The sequence below is a fragment of the Podarcis raffonei genome, chromosome 13, assembly GCF_027172205.1.
Source record: "Podarcis raffonei isolate rPodRaf1 chromosome 13, rPodRaf1.pri, whole genome shotgun sequence".
Classification (NCBI taxonomy): domain Eukaryota; kingdom Metazoa; phylum Chordata; class Lepidosauria; order Squamata; family Lacertidae; genus Podarcis; species Podarcis raffonei.
Window position 1 is genome coordinate 48,282,289 of NC_070614.1, and position 22,415 is coordinate 48,304,703.

The window sequence follows — 22,415 nt, forward strand, 5'->3', positions numbered from 1 at the left end:
TCTAGGTGGCAGTGTGTGCTTTGCCAGAATTGTTAACAGCTGAGTTTGAGCAAAATCACACTGAAGAGAATTAGTACAATTTAAATAAACACACTTCACTTGTGTCACACCTCTTTATTTTATGGCTACTGTCACAATAGTATAGTTTCCCTCATCTTGATGACACATCTGGATTTTGCCACAAATTTATCACATAGAAAAATAAGAGCTGCCAAGTCATGTGGCAAAACTGGAGTTGGACAGTCACCTTTCATTCAAGATTTGCTGCCTTGAGTTACAAAACAAAATAGACTCACTTTGACTTTCCTGCTGATGCTTTCACATACCATGGAACACTTCAGGCTAATTGCCCCTTTCTGTGCCACAAAGGGGCATAGGCAGCGCATAGGGCGTTGTAGGCAGATTTGAGAATAAACACCGAACACAACATGTTGCAATAAAAGAAAAAAACACCAACCCTCATTGGAACTAAAACTTTTCAAAAGTTATTAAGTCACTGTACAATTATCCAAATCACTATAATTTGTCCACCTGGTCAGAACACCAGAGGCATAAGAAAACTGTCAATAAACAGCCATGAAAGGGATTATAATGATGAATCTCTGTATCATGAGGAGATAGGAATAGTATCTAGAGGTAGTCTTGGCTCCCAATTTTCTTTCTACCATTTTGTATTTTCATCATATTATTGGTCTGCCTTGAAATCTGAGTGTTGAGCACTCAGAAATCTCACCTAGCATCCAAAGCATGTGTTTATACTGCTTTGATTTTTAAATAAGGTGTGCCAATCTCTCTTGTTGTGCTCTATTGACAGAGCCAGGTATCATGCCATCTAGTTTGCTTAACTCATTCTGCAGGGACTGATAGGCAAAGAGCATCCAAGATTGCAAAGAGGCTTGCCTACAAGGATGCTGTGGTCATTCACTTTGCTTTTTCTGCTGCCTCCTGTTGTGTGCAAAGCAGCTATGAGGTGCCCTGAGACTGATCAATTTCCTGTTCCACATGAGTGGTACCAGTCAGGTGGCCTCATCATTGGTGGGATTGCCTCTCAGTTCTATTATTCCATCATTGAAGAATGCTTCATTGAAAATCCTTCACAGAATCTGTTTGATAATAATCCACAGTAAGAGACTCTCCCTCCTCTTTCATTTTTGGGATTAATCCTTCCAGTGTTGTTGTTTTTTAAAAAAAATAATTGTGTATTTTCCTAAAATGACTGGCAGAAAATAATTGCTTTGCCCTCTGTGATAATAATACATTCAGTTTTGAAAGGCAGTTTGGAGAAAAGGAAGGAGACTTTGTATGCCTTGTTTTAATTCCACCAACAAGGACCAGCAGGAGGGGGGGGATGGAAGGGTTCCTGCTTTGCATGTTCTTGGGGCACCTAATCTGCAAGTGTCTAATCTTCCTAGAAGAAATGCCATGAATCAGACACTGTTTGAGTCTCCTTTGTGAGATATTGACCTCATGGTTTGAGAAGTGCTTTGTGAGATATAAACCTGTTTCAATATATTTCATTCATCTATGAAGTGACACCTGGTACTGGCTGATAAGTGAAATCTAGAAATTTTAACAAAATATAGTGTGTGTTGGGAGTCTGTTAAACTGATTGTAGCAACAGTAAGTTGATGGGAGATTAATTCCTTTCCCAAGCCTTGGGTGATTAAAAAAAGGTATGAGCTTTGCTCTCGTTAGCATGAAGTATAAATAATAAATCATCAAAAAATACTATTAGAGAGTGCTACTTGCAATTAGCACTGAGCGGGTGGCGCTGTGGGTAAAACCTTAGCGCCTAGGACTTGCCGATCGTCAGGTCGGCGGTTCGAATCCCCGCGGCGGGGTGCACTCCCGTTGCTCGGTCCCAGCGCCTGCCAACCTAGCAGTTCGAAAGCACCCCTGGGTGCAAGTAGATAAATAGGGACCGCTTACTAGAGGGAAGGTAAACGGCGTTTCCGTGTGCTGCGCTGGCTCGCCAGATGCAGCTTGTCGCGCTGGCCACGTGACCCAGAAGTGTCTTCGGACAGCGCTGGCCCCCGGCCTCTTAAGTGAGATGGGTGCGCAACCCCAGAGTCGGACACGACTGGCCCGTATGGGCAGGGGTACCTTTACCTTTACCTTTTACTTGCAATTATTTGCATGCACTAATATGGATGTTTCCTTCATTCTAATACGCAAAATTCAATGAAATATTGTTGCTTTCCTGGGCTAGATGCAAAGAATAATCACCTTCATGGCCATTTTTAGTACAAAGAGAAAGAGTTGGATGTTGTTGCAGTCATTTTTTGGGAGGGAGAGGTGGATATTAAAGACCAAACAAGAGCTAACTAAATGGTGATAAAAGAAATGTCATGATGAGTAATACATTTTATATGGGCTGAAGAGTTTGATATTTATTATTTTAGAATCACCATACATAATAAGGTTATCATTGAATATGTATAATTTTGAGACAGAAATGGCAATTTGTTTTGTCTACTTGCTGCATCGTAGAATTCAACTCTGAAATTTTAAACTAACCTCATTTGCAGCATGATTACAAAATTCTACCAGCACATCCTGGCCCTGGCATTTGCTGTAAAAGTGATAAATGAGAATCCCAACCTCTTGCCCAATGTCACACTTGGGTTCCACATCTATGACAGCTATTATGATGCAAGGATGACCTATCGTAACACCATGGACCTGCTCTTTAAAATGCATAGATTTGCTCCCAACTATAAATGTGACTCGCAGAAAAACCTCATTGCCATAATCGGAGGACTTAGCTCTGATACCTCCTTCCATATGGCTGATACCTTAAGCCTCTACAAGATTCCACAGGTAGGTTTTATCAGTAAAAGGTAAACGGTACCCCTGACTTAGGATCAGTCTCGGATGAGTCTGGGGTTGCATGCTCATCTCGCTCTATAGGCCGAGTGAGCCGGCGTTTGTCCACAGACAGCTTCCAGGTCGTGTGGCCAGCATGACTAAACTGCTTCTGGAGAACCAGAGCACCACACGGAAATGCCGTTTACCTTCCTGCCGGAGTAGTACCTATTTATCTACTTGCAGTTTGACATGCTTTCAAACTGCTAGGTGGGCAGGAGCAGGGACTGAACAATGGGAGCTCACCCTGTTGTGGAGATTTGAACTGCCGACCTTCTGATTGGCAAGCCCTAGGCTCTGTGGTTTGGACCACAGTGCCACCTGCATCCAGATTCTGATTAGTTCTTAGGTTTTATGAGTAGGGTCATGAATTTTTGTTCACACTCTTATCATTCTGAAAGTGATTTTGAGATTCAGAAAGTAAACATGACTGATGCTGAAGCATTGCAAGCTGGAATGTCTGTCAAAAATGTAGATTACTCCTTACCAGTAGATATTGCTACACCAGTGAAAGTCTGAGTCAAACAGGCAGCAGGTAGCACCTTGGACACTTCCAATACCACCAACCTGTTCCACACAACAACTGCAAGAGAAGTTGTCTCTGCAAGGAGGCCAGGTTGACCTGAAGACTTACAAAGCTGACCATAGGCCCTGCCTCCTTGAGGAGTCTGGGTAACGGATTAAAGGGCCCTAATTTATTTTGCAATATTGGTCATTTGCAGGGCTAGAGAGGTTTTGTATAATACTGATAATGTCTGTTCTTTTCCTGTTAGCTTGCATATGGCTCATTCCCCCAAGAGGAGAGTGATATAGATAACTTCCTTTCCTTTTACCGCATGGTGCCCAATGAAGTGCATCAGTATATGGCAATTATCAGCTTGCTCCAGCATTTTGGATGGACATGGATTGGACTCTTTGTTACAGATGATGATGGAGGAGAAAATTTCCTGCAGGCCCTGGAGCCCATGCTTTACCAGCATGGGATCTGTTCAGCCTTCACACAAAGAATGGAAAAAATAGCTCGTTTTGATATGGTGGGTGAAATTTTTGATATGCTTGATAGGTATTATGTGGGTGTCACAAATGATAAAGCCAATGCATTCATTGTCTATGGAGATTCTCTGACATTGAGCTGGCTGAGATCTGTTATGTATCTACGAGATCCTGAAAATAAGGAAAGTGCATCATTTAGAAAGGTGTGGATCATGACAACCCAGATTGATTTCATATTATTGAGTTTTCAAAAGTCTTGGGATCTTGAGCTCTTTGAAGGTGCCATTTCCTTCACCATACACTCCAAAAAGCTTCTCAAGTTCAATGAATTTCTTCAGATCATAAAACCTTACTGGAATTCAGGTGATGGTTTTCTCAAGGACTTCTGGGAGCAAGCATTTGACTGTCCATTTCCAGATCTGCTCATGCAAGATACTGAAACATGTACAGGGGAGGAGAAGTTAGAATGTCTTCCTGGGCATCTGTTTGAAATGGACATGACTGGCCACAGCTACAGTATCCACAACGCTGTCTATGTTGTCGCTCATGCTTTGCATGCTATTTATTCATACAGATCAAAGCAAAGAGCAATGGTGGGAGGCAAAAGGTTTGAACTTCAAGATCTGCAGCCTTGGCAGGTAACATGCTGCAAACAAAATATTATTTCAGTGAGTCAATTTCTCTGAGGCAAGACATCACGTGATAATATTTTGAGATTGTGATTATTTCCTATATATTTAGTATGTACAGAATTTTAGCCTTCTATTGCTTTGTTATAACGTTTCCATCTGCTATATGAATATAGCCCATTGTTGATATTTGGCCTTCATTCTAGATATATATATTCCTTCTTTTCCCTTTTTCTGTTTGAATCAGCTGCACCATTTTCTGCAAGGCATTTCATTCAACAACTCAGCAGGAGAAACATTGTCTTTTGATGATAAAAGGGAACTGAGAGGTGGATATGACATCACGAACATGATCACATTCCCAAACAAATCCTTCCTTCAAATGAAAGTTGGACAAGTTGATCCTGATGCTCTTGAAGGAGAAGCATTCATCATTCATGAAGATATGCTTGTATGGCACAGAGGTTTTAATCAGGTCTGAATTCAAGGAATCCTTCTTTTCCTCACTGTCCTTATGATGTGTTCTAATAGGTGTCAGAAATTCTATTGCTTCTATCTGATATGGCCAAGAAAAAATATGGCTGCCTAGCAAATTCAGAATTGATGCCACTTAGAAATGCCAAGGAATAAAACCAGGACATTTTTGTATAACTATATCTTCCATATACATAAAGCAAAGCCTTTGGAGTATATAAATGAAATTATTATATAGGCGCCCATTTGGTAACCTCTTTTCATAATGTATGGAAACAATAACTCAGTAATAGAACACATACGGCATGCACAAGTTCCCAGGTTAAATCCATTGCATCTCCAGGCAGGGTTTAAATGAAGTCCTGTTGATATGTGTTTCAATTGTTTTGCAGCATTTTGCAGAACAAACAAAACATTTTGGAGAGCCCTCGAACTGTATGGCTGACCTGACAAACTTAATGCCCTACTGGTCCCCCCTCTCCATAAATGCAAAACTTTGGCACAGGTTTGGTGTGAATTGAAGAATATTGGATTGGGGGTGACCAGCATTGCACCTTGTTGGGGAAGCCTGACAATATTTTGGGACACCACAAAATATGGTTTTTTGCTGTAAATGATAGCAGAGTTTGTCATAGGTTTGGAGGGAATCCCAAATAATGTGATTCATAGTTAACACAACTGCATAATGCAGCTCTTTTATATTAAACCTTTATTTGCTGAGTAGTGAATTTCATAAATAGAAGTCAAATAAACAATCAGTTTTTCCGATCTTCTGAACTGTTTCCTCCTATGGATAGGTGACTCCCCTTTCTCTGTGTAATGACCACTGCCACCCTGGGAATCAGAAGAAAAAGAAAGAAGGGGAAAAGTTTTGCTGCTATGGTTGTGCTCCTTGTTCAGAAGGGGAAATTTCAAACCAGAATGGTAAGTCATGAAGCGCTCATATTTTTCTTCCTCTAAGGACAATAGCAAGGCTAGATGGTAGCATTTCAGGGGGTTATTTTAGAGCAAAAAGCAAGTAAGGAGCAACATGATAAAAATGACTAAAATTCTTCAATGCATGGGAAAATAGGATAAACAGAACACTAGAGCTCGGAAGCATGTTTGGAAATTGAGTGCTGGATGATTCAGAACAGGCTAATGAAAATTAACTGCTTCATGAAGTTTCTGATTTAACCATGGAATTCACTCCTACAAGATGCAGTGGGAAGCAATCACTTGAAAGCCTTTAAAGGAGGATAAGACAAAGTCATGGAGGACAAGGCTATCAATGGCAATGACCTCTGATGGCTTTGCTGTGCCTCCATCATCAGAGACTGAAATCTTCCAAATACCAGTTGCTGGAAAGTGTGGGCATTGGGGGAGACTTCTGTTTAACTCAGGTCCTGCTTGCAGGCATCCCATAGGCATCTGGTTGGCCACTGTGAAATCAGGAAGCTAGATGAAATGGGTCACTGTCCTGATGTAGCAGGTGATTATGTTATTATGTGAAAAAGAAAGGCAGTTAGTAGGATTTCAACACACATATAATAAACTTAGCACACAAATGATTTTAATAAGCCTAAAAATACACTGAGTTTAAAACACTCATATATGAACACTGTGACACATGGAAGGCAAAATACGGTTGAAAATTATAATAGCTTTTAGAATAAGTGAGATCAAAGTATTTATATCGGAACACTAAAATACATGCATTCCAATAGGTATAATTTAATTTCAGTGAAGCAGTCACATAGCAGACAAAGTACTGTTCAATCAGCATTTGAATTTGACCTTGTTTATTTTTCAGATATGAATGACTGCTTCAGATGCCCCAAAACTCAGTATCCTAACAAGAACAAAACTGCCTGCATTGAAAAAACGATGACCTTCCTTTCTTATGAAGAACCTTTAGGGATCAGTTTAGCATTGGTTGCCCTTTCTTTCTTCTTCATCACAGCTTTGGTGCTAGGAACATTCATTAAGTACAGAGACACTCCCATAGTTAAAGCCAACAACCGGGACCTCACCTACTCTCTCCTTGTCTCTCTCTTGCTCTGCTTCCTCTCTTCCTTGTTATTTCTGGGTGAATCTAGCACAGTCTCCTGCCTCCTCCGGCAACCAACGTTTGGCATCATCTTCTCTGTAGCCGTTTCTTGTGTGTTGGCCAAAACTATCACTGTAGTTGTAGCTTTCATGGCCACCAAGCCAGGGTCCAGCATGAGGAAGTGGGTAGGGAAAAGACTGGCCTACTCAGTTGTGCTTCCCTGTTCTCTTATTCAATCAACTACCTGTACTGTGTGGTTGATGACATCTCCCCCCTTCCCTGATCTGGACATGCACTCTTTAGCAGAAGAAATCATTGTGCAATGTAATGAAGGGTCAGTCACCATGTTTTATTGTGTCCTGGGCTACATGGGCCTCTTGGCCATTGCCAGCTTCGTTGCTGCATTTGCAGCCCGCAAGTTACCTGACAGTTTTAATGAAGCCAAGTTCATTACCTTCAGCATGTTGCTCTTTTGCAGTGTTTGGCTGTCTTTTTTTCCAGCCTACCTGAGCACAAGTGGAAAGAGCATGGTGGCTGTGGAGATCTTCTCCATCTTGGCCTCCAGTGCTGGGTTATTGGGCTGCATCTTTGCCCCTAAATGCTACATCATTATTCTGAGGCCAGAACTGAACAACAGGGAGCAACTTATAAGAAAAAAGAATTAAACAGGTTTTTCCCCCTTCACTCTGGTAAATTTTAAATATGTGATAGTTAAGAGTTGAAGACAAAATACTCTCTCTCTCTCTCTCTCTCTATATATATATATATATTCCAGTAGCAAACGTACTTGAGATCACTTTTTTGCCATTTGTTTGTTTATATTTTCTATACACAGGCCCCACTATCCAAATGCCTTTTATATGAAAAATCTCTTATTCTAACATGAGTAATTAGTACCCAAACCTTGTTATATGCACCACAGGCTCAGATATCCCAAAGGTTGGTCGTGTGTTTAGTACTGTAAAGAAACAAGGTGATCTTCCTTCCATGTTTGCCTTTTGGAAGGCTTCAGAGTGTTTTCATGGGGTTTTCACACTTTGAGGGTCAACATTTTGAGGTCAAAAACACATTAGAATGTTCTAATAGGTATTAATGGAAACTGTTGGCTCCTTAAGGAAACACTCACCTAACAAACAATTTTCTGAGAATGTATTTTGTTCAAATAGTGTGATCTGTAAGTAGACAAATACAACAGCTTAGGAGTGTCAGATATCACAGCTATACCTGAGTTCCCTGTGGAACAGCCTCCCTTCAGCTGCAAAGGAGTTAAGAACTACACAACTTTTAGAATACATCTGATTGCAGCCCTGTATTGGGAAGTTTTTAATGCTTGTTGTTTTTATTATGATTTGAGATATGCTGTAAGCTGTCCAGAGTGGCCGGGAAAACCCAGCAAGATGGGTGGTTTATAAACAAAATAATGGTGGTGGTGGTGGTGATGATGATGATGATGATAAGGCTTTAGACCAGTTCAAGGTTACTTTTAAACTTCTTTTTTGGAATAAACATTTGTAATTGGGTTGATATAGATCATGAAACCTTTTGGAATTACAGATGCAGAGAAATGTGAGACCCAATTATTTTCTTCTTGCTTCTGGGGCCTATACGTTGAGTACAGATCACCTTTGGAACTACCATGTAGCACCTTCTTAGAGCTGTGGGGCCCCAAGAAGGTGTGGGTCAACAAGGCCTCCCTCCCCCTTTAGGTGTGGGTCTGATGGAAGTAGGTGAAGTTAAATCCAACCCCTTCTAGGTGGCAGTGTGTGCTTTGCCAGAATTGTTAACAGCTGAGTTTGAGCAAAATCACACTGAAGAGAATTAGTACTGAAGGAATGGGTTTCCCAAATCCCAAAGCTGACTGTGCAGGCAGTTTTAAACTGCACCAAAATCCCTATTTTTCCTTAGCTAAAATGCATAAACTTGAGCCGTTGAGCAAATGCATAACAAGAACACAGCTCTCTCCTTTATCAGTTTGTGACGTCAAGGATGACCCTGACTGTACCAGCAGAACAGAGAAAACACGTTTGTGCCTTATCTTATGTTCTGACCACAAAGATGCACAGACCCAAGTCTGAGAAAAATGCCAGAGTGTGTTCTCAGAAATAGTGACCTCTGGCTCCAAGATAAGAGTAGGAACAGGAATATCCTTTTATGGTCAGGAGTGCAGGAAGGAAATCCCTTTTATGGTTAAGAGTGCCAGAGCAGGAACATCTGTGATGTCAACCTGCGTGTACAAGCTGACGTGGCTGGGGAAGGGGGAGAGGGTGCCTGGAGAATATATATACTGCATGAAACATCTCATTTCTTTCGACTTCCTGTGGACTCACCACCCAAGTGCCTTCTGCTATCCGGAGAGCAGAATAAACTCTTTCTTGGAATCAACCTCGGTGTCATTTGACTTCCTCCTTCCTGTCCCGGAGCAACGCAGACCCAATCAGTGAACTCCAATAAGGCTACAGTACCATTTAAATAAACACACTTCACTTGTGTCGCACCTCTTTATTTCATGGTTATTGTCACAATAGTATAGTTTCCCTCATCTTGATGGCACATCTGGATTTTGCCACAAATTTATCATGTAGAGAAATAAGAGCTACCAAGTCATGTGGCAAAACTGGAGTTGGAAAGTCACCTTTCTTTCAAGATTTGCTGCTTTGAGTCACAATACAAAATAGACTCACTTTGACTTTCCTACTGATGTTTTCACATACCATGGAACACTTCAAGCTGATTCCCACTTTTTGTGCCACAAAGGGGAAGAGGCAGAGCATAGGGCATCGTAGGCAGATTTGAGAATAAACACCGTACTCAACATGTTGCAATAAAGGAAAAAAACTCCAACCCTCATTGGAACTAAAACTTTTCAAAAGTTATTAAGTCACCGTACAATTATCCAAATCACTATAATTTGTCCACCTGGTCAGAACACCAGAGGCATAAGAAAACTGTCAATAAACAGCCATGAAAGGGATTATAATGATGAATCTCTGTATCATGAGGAGATAGGAATAGTATCAAGAGCTAGCCATGGCTCCCAATTTTCTTTCTCCCATTTTGTATTTTCATCATATTATTGGTCTCCCTTGAAATCTGAGTGTTGAGCACTGGAAATCTCACCTAGCATCCAAAGCATGTGTTTATACTGCTTTGATTTTTAAATAAGGTGTGCCAATCTCTCTTGTTGTGCTCTATTGACAGAGCCAGGTATCATGCCGTCTAGTTTGCTTAACTCATTCTGCAGGGACTGATAGGCAAAGAGCATCCAAGATTGCAGAGAGGCTTGCCTGCAAGGATGCTGTGGTCATTCACTTTGCTTTTTCTGCTGACTCCTGCTTTGTGCAAAGCAGCTATGAGGTGCCCTGAGACTGATACATTTCCTGTTCCACATGAGTGGTACCAGTCAGGTGGCCTCATCATTGGTGGGATAGCTTCTCAGTTCTATTATTCCATCTTTGAAGAATGCTTCATTGAAAATCCTTCACAGAATCTGTTTGATAATAATCCACAGTAAGAGACTCTCCCTCCTCCTTCATTTTTTGGATTAGTCCTTCCAGTGTTTGTTTGTTTGTTTAGTATTGTGTATTCTCCTAAAATGACTGGCAGTAAATAATTGCTTTGCTCTCTGTGATAATAGGGTTACTGCTGTGCATGTTCTTGGGGCACCTAATCTGAAAGTGTCCAATCTTCCTAGAAAAGATGCCATGAATCAGACACTGTTTTGAGTCTCCTTTGTGAAATATTGACCTCATGGTTTGAGAATTGCTTTGTGACATATAAACCTGTTTCAATATATTTCATTCATCTATGAAGTGACACCTGGCACTGGCTGATAAGTGAAATCTAGAAATTTTAACAAAATATAGTGTGTGTTGGGAGTCTGTTAAACTGATTGTAGCAACAGTAAGTTGATGGGAGATTAATTCCTTTCCCAAGCCTTGGGTGATTAAAAAAAAGGTATGAGCTTTGCTCTTGTTAGCATGAAGTATAAATAATAAATCATCAAAAAATACTATTAGAGCATGCTAATTGCAATTATTTACATGCACTAATATGGATGTTTTCTTCATTCTAATATGCAAAATTCCTATTTTTTGTTTCAATTAAAATAATTCAATGACATGAACTTGTATTCCAAAACTTTTGTCTTTCCAATTCCTTGAACTCCAAATGCAAGCTTCAGAAATGATTGAACCCTGTGGAGATGTTATGGCTTAAGAACACAGTCATTAAATTAATGAAATATAGAGCAATATGCTCTGTATTCATTTCTGACCATGGTATAGTGATAGAGAAGTGAAGATAAGTCTAAAGGAGTTAGTTTATTCTTCTATGAGGTTTAGAATTGAATATATTTGATAGTGGTGATGGAAAGAACCTTAAAAGTGTGATGAAGAGAAAACATTTCACCGCATTTTTCTATACCTGTCTTACATAGAAGAGGTGACTTCTGTGATATTAGAAGTGAATGTTTGCACCTAAATCAAGTCTGCAATCTTATACAAAAAATCTTGGAAGTATTTGCACTTGCATTTGAGTAGAAATGTATTGGATCACACTGTGGTATGTCGGTTCTGATTAGTTCTTTTTAATAACAATATTGCTTTTAAAGTAATCATTAACTTTTCTTATTTTAACTTGTTTATTAAACTGATAACTATTTTTAAAGCAAATGCATAGTGCAATCCTATAAATGACTACCAGAAACTGCCTTGTATAAGGATGGTAGTAACTGCAAATAATTCAATGAAATATTGTTGCTTTCCTGGTCTAGATGCATAGAATAATCAGCTTCATGTCCATTTGGAGTAGAAAGAGAAAGAGTTGGATGTTGTTGCAGTCTTTTGGCGGGCGGTGGGGGGTGGATAGTAAAGACCAAACAGGAGCTAACTAAATGGTGGTAAAAGTAATATAGAAATGGCATGATGAGTAATACATTTTATTAGGGCTGAAGAGCTTGATATTTATTATTTTAAGACCACCATAAAAGATAAGAAGGTTATCATTGAATATGTATAAGTTTGAGACAGAACGGCAATTTGTTTTGTCTACTTGCTGCATTATAGAATTCTCCTCTGAAATTTTAAACTAACCTCATTTGCAGCATGATAACAAAATTCTACCAGCACATCCTGGCCTTGGCATTTGCTGTAAAAGTGATAAATGAGAATCCCAACCTCTTGCCCAATGTCACACTTGGGTTCCACATCTATGACAGCTATTATGATGCAAGGATGACCTATCGTAACACCATGGACCTGCTCTTTAAAATGCATAGATTTGCTCCCAACTATAAATGTGACTCGCAGAAAAACCTTATTGCCATAATCGGAGGTCTTAGCTCTGATACCTCCTTCCATATGGCTGATACCTTAAGCCTCTACAAGATTCCACAGGTAGGTTTTATCAGTAAAAGATAAAAGGTGCCCCTGACTTAGGATCAGTCTCGGATGAGTCTGGGATTGCATGCTCATCTCGCTCTATAGGCCGAGCGAGCCGGTGTTTGTCCACAGACAGCTTCCAGGTCATGTGGCCAGCATCACTAAGCTGCTTCTGGTGCACCAGAGCACCACATGGAAATGCCATTTACCTTCCTGCCGGAGCAGTACCTATTTATCTACTTGCAGTTTGACATGCTTTTGAACTGCTAGGTGGGCAGGAGCAGGGACTGAACAATGGGAGCTCACCCTGTTGTGGAGATTTGAACTGCCGACCTTCTGATTGGCAAGCCCTAGGCTCTGTGGTTTGGACCACAGTGCCACCTGCATCCAGGTTCTGATTAGTTCTTAAGTTTTATGAGTAGGGTCATGAATTTTTGTTCACACACTCATCATTCTCAAGGTGATTTTGAGATTCAGAAACTAAACATGACTGATGCTGAAGCATTTCAAGCTGGAATGTCTGTCAAAAATGTAGATTACTCCTTACCAGTAGATATTGCTACACCAGTGAAAGTCTGAGTCAAACAGGCAGCAGGCAGCACCTTGGACACTTCCAATACCACCAACCTGTTCCACACAACAACTGCAAGAGAAGTTGTCTCTGCAAGGAGGCCAGGTTGACCTGAAGACCTACAAAGCTGACCATAGCCCCTGCCTCCTTGGAGAGTCTGGGTAACGGATTAAAGGGCCCTAATTTATTTTGCAATATTGGTCATTTGCAGGGCTAGAGAGCTTTTGTATAATACTGATAATGTCTGTTCTTTTGCTGTTAGCTTGCATATGGCTCATTCCCCCAAGAGGAGAGTGATATAGATAACTTCCTTTCCTTTTACCGCATGGTGCCCAATGAAGTGCATCAGTATATGGCGATTATCAGCTTGCTCCAGCATTTTGGATGGACATGGATTGGACTCTTTGTTACAAATGATGATGGAGGAGAAAATTTCCTGCAGGCCCTGGAACCCATGCTTTACCAGTATGGGATCTGTTCAGCCCTCACACAAAGAATGGAAAAAGTAGCTCATTTTGATAAGTTGGATGAACTTTTTGACATACTCGAAAGTTATTATGTGTGTCTCACAAATGACAAAGCCAATGCATTCATTGTCTATGGAGATTCTCTGACATTGACCTGGCTGAGATCTGTTATGTATCTACGAGATCCTGAAAATAAGGAAATAGCATCATTTAGAAAGGTTTGGATCATGACAACACCAATTGATTTCGTATTATTGAATTTTCAAAAGTCTTGGGATCTTGAGCTCTTTGAAGGTGCCATTTCCTTCACCATACACTCCAAAAAGCTTCTCAAGTTCAATGAATTTCTTCAGATCATAAAACCTTACTGGAATTCAGGTGATGGTTTTCTCAAGGACTTCTGGGAGCAAGCATTTGACTGTCCATTTCCAGATCTGCTCATGCAAGATACTGAAACATGTACAGGGGAGGAGAAGTTAGAGTGTCTTCCTGGGCATGTGTTTGAAATGGACATGACTGGCCACAGCTACAGTATCCACAACGCTGTCTATGTTGTCGCTCATGCTTTGCATGTTATTTATTCATACAGATCAAAGCAAAGAGCAATGGTTGGAGGCAAAAGGTTTGAACTTCAAGATCTGCAGCCCTGGCAGGTAACCTGCTGCAAACAAAATATTATTTCAGTGAGTGAATTTCTCTGAGGCAAGACATCATGTGATAACATTTTGTGATTGTGATTATTTCCTATATATTTTGTATGTACAGAATTTTTGCCTTCTGTTGCTTTGTCATAACTTTTCCATAAATTTAGCCCATTGTTGATATTTGGCCTTCATTCTAGATATATATATTCCTTCTTTTCCCTTTTCTGTTTGAATCAGCTGCACCATTTTCTGCAAGGCATTTCATTCAACAATTCAGCAGGTGAAACAATGTCCTTTAATGATAAAAGGGAACTGAGAGATGGATTTGACATCACAAACATGATCACATTCCCAAACAAGTCCTTCCTTCAAATGAAAGTTGGACGAGTTGATCCTGATACTCTTGAAGGAGAAGCATTCATTTTTCATGAAGATATGCTTGTATGGCACAGAGGTTTTAATCAGGTCTGCAGTTTACGAATCCTTCTGTTCCTCACTGGTCTTATGATGTGTTCTTTAGGTATTTGAAATTCCATTTTGTTTAAAACTGTTGTTTCTATCTGATATGGCCAAGGAAAAATGTGGCTGCCTAGCACATTAAAAATTGATAACAGGGGAAAAAACATTACATTTGTGTATAACTATATCTTCCATATACATAAAGCAAAGCCTTGGCATACATAAATGAAATTACTACATAGGCGCCCATTCAGTAACCTCTTTTCTTATTGCATGGAGACAATAACTCAGTAATAGATCACGTACTGCATGCAAAAGTTCCCAGGTTCAATCCATTGCATCTCCAGGCAGGGTTAAAATGAAGTCCTGTTGAGCTGTTTTTCAATTGTTTTCCAGCATTTTGCAAAACAAACAAAACATTTCGGAGAGCCCTTGAACTGTATGGTTGACCTGACAAACTTAGTGCCCTACTGGTCACCCCTCTCCATTAATGCAAAACCTTGGCACAGGTTTGGTTTGAATTGAAGAATATTGTAATGGGGGTGACCAGCATTGCACCTTGTTGGAGAAGTTCGACAATATTTTGGGACACTTCAAAATTTGGGGATGTCGCTGCAAAATGATTGCAAAGTTTGTCATAGGTTTGGAGGGAATCCCAAATAACGTGATTCATAGTTAACACAACTGCATAATGCAGCTCTTTTATATTAAACCTTTATTTGCTGAGTAGTGAATTTCATAAATACAAGTCAAATAAACAATCAGTTTTTCCGATCTTCTGAACGGCTTTCCTGCTATGGATAGGTGATTCCCCTTTCTCTGTGTAATGACCACTGTCACCCTGGCAATCAGAAGAAGAAAAAAGAAGGAGAAAAGTTTTGCTGCTATGGTTGTGCTCCTTGTTCAGAAGGGGAAATTTCAAACCAGGATGGTAAGTCATGCAGCACTCATATTTTTCTTCCTCTAAGGACAGTAGCAAGGCTAGATGGTAGCATTTCAGGGGGTTATTTTAGAGCAAAAAGCAAGAAAGGAGCAACATGATAAAAATGATTAAAATTCTTCAATGCATGGGAAAATACGATAAACAGAAAACTAGAGCTTGTGGGCATCTTTGGAAATTGAGTGCTGGATGATTCAGAACAGGCAAAAGAAAATTAACTGCTTCATGAAGTTCGTGATTTAACCATGGAATTCATTCCTTCAAGATGCAGTTGGAAGCAATCACTTGAAAGCCTTAAAAGGAGGATAAGACAAAGTCATGGAGGACAAGGCTATCAATGGCTATGACCTCTGATGGCCTTGCTCTGCCTCCATCATCAGAGACTGAAATCTTCAAAATACCAGTTGCTGGAAAGTGTGGGCATTGGGGGAGACTTCTGTTCCACTCAGGTCCTGCTTGCAGGCTTCCCATAAGCATCTGGTTGGCCACTGTGAAATCAGGAATCTAAATAAGATTGGTCAATGTCCTGATGTAGCAGGCACTTTAGTTCGTATGTGAAACAGAAAGGCAGTTAGAAGGATTTCAACACAGATATTATATACTTAGCACACAAATGATTTTAATAAGCCTACAAAAATACACTGAGTTTAAAACACTCATATATGAACACTGAGAAACATGGAACCAATAGGTTTCATTTCATGCCAGCAAAGAAGCAATATGGAAGATAAAATACTGTTGAAAAGTATGATAGCTTTCAGAATACGTGAGATCAAAGCATTTATATTGGAGCACTAAAATACATGCATTTCAATTCACTAAAATACATGCATTTCAATGCATTTCATGTCAGTGAAGCAGTCACATAGCAGACAAAGTGCTGTTCAATCAGCATTTGAATTTGACCTTGTTTATTTTTCAGATATGAATGACTGCTTCAGATGCCCCAAAACTCAGTATCCTAACAAGAACAAAACTGCCTGCATTGAAAAAACGATGACCTTCCTTTCTTATGAAGAACCTTTAGGGATCAGTTTAGCATCAGTTGCCCTTTCTTTCTTCTTCATCACAGCTTTGGTGCTAGGAACATTCATTAAGTACAGAGACACTCCCATAGTTAAAGCCAACAACCGGGACCTCACCTACTCTCTCCTTGTCTCTCTCCTGCTCTGCTTCCTCTCTTCCTTGTTATTCCTGGGTGAACCTAGCAAAGTCTCCTGCCTCCTCCGGCAACCAACTTTTGGCATTATCTTCTCTGTAGCCGTTTCTTGTGTGTTGGCCAAAACTATCACTGTAGTTGTAGCTTTCATGGCCACCAAGCCAGGGTCCAGCATAAGGAAGTGGGTAGGGAAAAGACTGGCCTACTCAGTTGTGCTTCCCTGTTCTCTTATTCAATCAACTATCTGTACTGTGTGGTTGATGACATCTCCCCCATTCCCTGATCTGGACATGCACTCTTTAGCAGAAGAAATCATTGTGCAATGTAATGAAGGGTCAGTCACCATGTTTTATTGTGTCCTGGGCTACATGGGCCTCTTGGCCATTGCCAGCTTCGTTGCCGCATTTGCAGCCCGCAAGTTACCTGACAGTTTTAATGAAGCCAAGTTCATTACATTCAGCATGTTGCTCTTTTGCAGTGTTTGGCTGTCTTTTTTTCCAGCCTACCTGAGCACAAGTGGAAAGGGCATGGTGGCTGTGGAGATCTTCTCCATCTTGGCCTCCAGTGCTGGGTTATTGGGCTGCATCTTTGCCCCTAAATGCTACATCATTATACTGAGGCCAGAACTGAACAACAGGGAGCAACTTATAAGAAAAAAGAATTAAACAGGTTTTTCTCCCTTCACTCTGGTAAATTTTAAATACGTGATAGTTAAGAGTTGAAGACAAAATACTCACTCTCTCTCTCTGTATATATATATATATATATTCCAGTAGCAAACGTACTTGAGATCACTTTTTTGCCATTTGTTTGTTTATATTTTCTATACACAGGTCCCACTATCCCAATGCCTTTTATATGAAAAATCTCTTATTCTAACATGAGTAATTAGTGCCCAAACCTTGTTATATGCACCACAGGCTCAGATATCCCAAAGGTTGGACGTGTGTTTAGTACTGTAAAGAAACAAGGTGATCTTCCTTCCATGTTTGCCTTTTGGAAGGCTTCAGAGTGTTTTCATGGGGTTTTCACACTTTGAGGGTCAACATTTTGAGGTCAAAAACACATTAGAATGTTCTCATAGGTATTAATGGAAACTGTTGGCTCCTTAGGGAAACACTCACCTAACAAACGATTTTCTGAGAATGTATTTTGTTCAAATAGTGAGATCTGTAAGTAGACAACTATAACAGCTTAGGAGTGTCAGATATGACAGCTATACCTGAGTTCCTTGTGGAACACCCTCCCTTCAGCTGTAAAGGAGTTAAGGATTACACAACTTTTAGAATACATCTGAATGCGGCCCTGTATCGGGAGGTGTTTTGTTTTGTTTTTGTTTTTATTTTTTTTAAATGATATTTATTAAAATTTTCCACCGTAATACAATAAAAAAAATCAAAAAGGAAGAAAAAAAGAAAAAACAACAACAACAAAATTTAAAAACACATACGGTTCACAATCCTTATTTTCTATGACATATTTCCCTGACTTCCCCACGCCTCTCCCTCTTGTATTCCAGGTCAGATTGTTGGTTGAACAAGCTCTTATCCCTATTTTTAAACCTTTTTATATTTAGTTCCTTTTTCTAAAAAACCAATTTTGCCTTATAGACTTCATATTTATACATCATTGCTTATTCTTTAAAGCTTTTTCTAAAGTCAGCCTAAATTCCCTTCCACGATTTCCCCAATTTTCATACAAATATCCAAACAAAATAAAAACAGAACCAGTTAGATTATACACCCTTTGGATTCCCAAATTCCACACCCCCCCTTTCCCGGTTTCAATCCCCATCAAACGTCCATCAATCCATCTACTATCAGCCTGGAGACCTCACGTCCGAGACTCTTAATTCTCTCTCCATTCCTCTCTGCCGTTTTTTTTTTATAGTCCTTGGTATTAAACACCAAATCTCGGAGGAGCTCTAGTCCAATATGGTCCATGTTTCTTCCAGCCAGACCTCCATACTTAAAAGTGGAGCCTGAATCTTGTTTGTTAATCCTTTCAAGTCCAAATGTCCCCAAAGCTCCACCTTCCACCTTGATCAAATTTGTAATCCTTAGGTCTTCAGATCTCCACATAAGGAGATCCCTCCATTTTTCAGTTTCCAATTCAAACCAGATTTTCTTCATCAAGTTCTTATTTTCCTTTGTAGCCGTCATGTCAGGCCTCTGGCCTTCCTTTATCTTTAACAACATTACAGCTTCTCCTTCCTTTTCCTCAGGAACAGCGTATACCTCTTTCCCCTCACTCTCAGATCTCTCAAGTTTCTCTTCTTGGCCAGCTGCATAGGCTTCCTGGGTCAAATCCTTATCAAATTCAATGAATTTGTTTACTGTTAGGTCCAGAGTTTCAACATTTGTAGTCAAAACATCCACTTGGCCTTGTAGCTTTCCCAAGAGAACAAAAACTCTGTCCAACTTAGCTTGAATTTCCCTTCCTTCAGCCATTCTTGTAATGTCCCAAACCCCCTCTAGAGGGATTTTGGTTACTTAGTGTTCCTTACAGTTCAAATCCAAAAGTCAAATTAGTTTGTATCAGTTCTTCCTTATTTTCAACAAAGTATAATCAAATTGTTACAGATATAGCCAGCAGAAGCAGTAGAAACAAAGTTCCCTTTTTCCGTCTTGACAGCTAGTTTGACAGCTGTCAAATTATTCAGTACCTTTCCAACAGGCTTTCTCGCGGATCACTCCCGGGTCTGAGGGGGGGTGGTACCTCAGCTCAAAATTAGCTCTTATCCTCCAGTACAATTACTTGTAGTGCCAAATCGTGAAATTAATGTCTTTTGCCCAATAAAAGAGAAAGAGTTCTCACGACCTTAGTTAGCAGGTCCTTGTTTTAGGTTGTTTACAGGATGGGGAGACTGGCTTCCTGTTTACGTCTTCCCCGATCGTGCCTAATTCAAAAGAAATTTTCTTTACAAATCCAAATTCCGTACTACTCACGGGTTGTTGTTTTTAGGTCCAAATCACAAGAAAAAGTCAGTGCTCTCCGGCCATGGCAGCGCGGCTTCACTCCGCAGGAGAAGCAATAGACTCTCAGCACCGCGCCACTCACCCCGTCCCCCGTTCCATAGCCTTTAAAAAGGCTCCTTCGCGGGTCGGGGGGCACTAATGGTGCCCGCCGAGTCACCAGGTTCACAGGCTTCACTGCCTGTGATTTCTGAGGGTCCCCGCGTCGCCGCCGCAGCAAGACCCAACTCCTACGGAGCCGATTCCCTCCAGAGTTCGGAGGGAATCCGCCATTAGCCGATGGCGCTAAACCGGAAGTCTTGTTTTGTTTTTAAATTAAATTTTATTGAATACAAAAAAAAAAAGAATATCAAATAAGAAAGGAAATACAGAACAGATTTCATACATATACACATAAACATAATTATTTATACATCTATAAAGCAATATTCAGAAAGAAAGAGGGGGAGGGGGAAAAGAATAAACGAAGAAAGAAAAAAGGAGTAAAAGAATAAAGAAGAAGGAAAGATTTAAAATAGAAATTTAGAAAATAGAAAAGTGTTTGCCATAAACAACAGTTCTAGGGAGGTTTTTAATGCTTGGTGTTTTTATTATAATTTTAGATACCCTGTAAGCTGTCCAGAGTGGTTGGGGAAACCCAGCAAGATGGGTGGGGCATAAATAAAATAAAATAAAATAATGATGATGTTGATGGTGATGGTGATGGTGATGATGGTGGTGATAAGGCTTTAGACTAGTTCAAGGTTACTTCTAAACTTCCTTTTTTGGAATAAACATTTGTAATTGTAATGATATAGATGATGAAACCTTTTATAATTACAGATGCCGCATAATTTTCTTCTTGGTATGTTTTTATTATGGACTTAGTACATCACATAGCTGTATCCTATATTTCTTTATTGCCATTTGTGACAGCTTATTATCCCCTGTTTTCTTTTAAAACTAATTTCCTCTTCTTCTTTCTCTATGTAACCTGTGTCTAGTTACTAAAATTTAATAAAGTATTTTTGGGAAAAACACACACACTGGAATATGAATAATTTATTTAAATTAAGCACTAGTCATGTCCCAAAATTTATTCAGGAGTGCAGCTGGGATGGGGTGTGGTTTGTCCCCTACTTTGATTCATGGTGGACCAACCTGATGCCCCCATATCTGAGCTCTTAGGCTGGTGGGATTGAAAGCTGTGCAAAGCCATTATATATATATATATATACACACACACACACACATCCATTATGGTTGTGCTTCAGACTAGAGTTCCAATCCCCATGCAGTCATGAAGCTCACTCTATATCAGAGCTTTCCAAACTTTTCATATTGGTGACACACTTTTTAAACACGCATCATTTTTTGACATAACAATTCAATTTTACTTGCAAACCAGGGGTTAAACTAACCCCTTTCCAGCCCAGGGTGGGTGGGTGGGAGTGTTGGAACCGTTTGTGTGACACACCTGCACACTGCAGCCAAATTACTAACCTGTCATGACACAATGTCCTTGGGCTAGCTGTTTTCTCTCTCTCAGCCTACCCTACCTCATCGGGTTGTCGTAAACATGTGGATAGGAAGAATCATGTACATCACCTTGCTCAGAGTATGGTGCTGATAACGCCAAGGTTACAGATTGGATCCCTGTAAGGGACAGATGCATATTCCTTCATTTCAGGGGTTTGACTAGATGGTTCTCAGGGTCCCTTCCAACTCTATGATTCTGTGACTCTCTCTTTCTCTCTCTCTCTCTCTCTCTATATATATAATTGGTTTGATTTGTATCAATATATTTTAAAGGCAATTTTATTGGACTGCATACCACGGTTCAGGGGCAACAGGATTCAAGTATCATTAATGAGTAATGTCAAGGAAGCTATAAGCAGCAAGAAAGCTTCCTTCAGAAAAAGAAAGCCTTTTCCACGTAAGAAAGATGAAAGGAAACATATACTGTAAAAGAAGTGCAAGCACAATTCAAAGAGGATTTTGCTAAATAAATAAATAAATACAAAGATCAACAATAAAATATTATTTCAATGCATAAGAAACAGATGACCACTTGGAAGGCAGTTAGGCCTTCCTTTCTTTTCCTTTTAGTAGCTTTTTTAATTAATAATTTTATTTTGATTTTGACAAAGTAGTAATAATAAATAAATAAGAACGAATATGTGCACCCCACCCGCAAGACCATTGTAACAATCCAACCTCGCAAAATTTCAACACCTCTCGCGATGGTTCGACCCCTTTCCATTTTAATAGTACAAATTCTACAAACGCCTTTCATATCTCCTCAAAATCATTTCTCCTTCATATCCCCCGTCTTACCTTAATAGCACAAGTTAATTTATCATTAATAGCTATACCTCACACCTCTGTACAATTCTTCCATTTTATATTCACCTTGCCCCTTCCACTTCCTACCTATAATAACTTGTGCAGCTGTCAATAAATATGTGAGCAAGTCCTTCATAGTCTGTGTACCTTCCACCCCACCATATAATTGATAGTAATGCTACCTCTGGACTTTCAGTCAGCTTTAACTCCAGTTAACTCTTTAAACACCCTTTGCCAAAGTTAGGCCTTTCAATAACAATGAAGTGAAGGGAGGAAAAAGAGACTGTAGAAAAACTGAATGAATTTTTTCCATATGTTGTCACCACAGGAGAAGATTTAGGACAGGTCCTTTTGCCTGAAGTAACTTTCTCAGGAATGGAATGTGAGGAACTGAGGCAAAGGTGGTGCCAAAAGGTAAACGTCTAGGACTTAATCAGTAGTGGATGGCATAGAGGGGCAGGAACACTCACCTTTCCTCTCATGCAAATTGGCTCATGAGTCCCTAAA

General features: G+C 39.9%; 2 protein-coding genes across 2 annotated transcripts; both read left to right on the forward strand.

Annotated features, from left to right (window-relative positions):
* The first annotated feature begins 965 nt into the window (after positions 1 to 965).
* LOC128399207 (vomeronasal type-2 receptor 26-like) lies at positions 966 to 7,655 on the forward strand. Its single transcript, XM_053360455.1, has 6 exons — positions 966 to 1,123; positions 2,529 to 2,820; positions 3,639 to 4,496; positions 4,735 to 4,938; positions 5,759 to 5,885; positions 6,754 to 7,655. Exons 1-6 carry the CDS (start codon positions 966 to 968, stop codon positions 7,653 to 7,655), a joined length of 2,541 nt encoding a protein of 846 aa, XP_053216430.1.
* A 4,437-nt stretch (positions 7,656 to 12,092) lies between these two features.
* On the forward strand, positions 12,093 to 17,273 carry LOC128399208 (vomeronasal type-2 receptor 26-like). The gene is made up of 5 exons (XM_053360456.1): positions 12,093 to 12,383; positions 13,202 to 14,059; positions 14,288 to 14,491; positions 15,314 to 15,440; positions 16,372 to 17,273. The coding sequence occupies exons 1-5, from the start codon at positions 12,093 to 12,095 to the stop codon at positions 17,271 to 17,273; spliced, it is 2,382 nt and encodes a 793-aa protein (XP_053216431.1).
* The last annotated feature ends 5,142 nt before the right edge of the window (positions 17,274 to 22,415 follow it).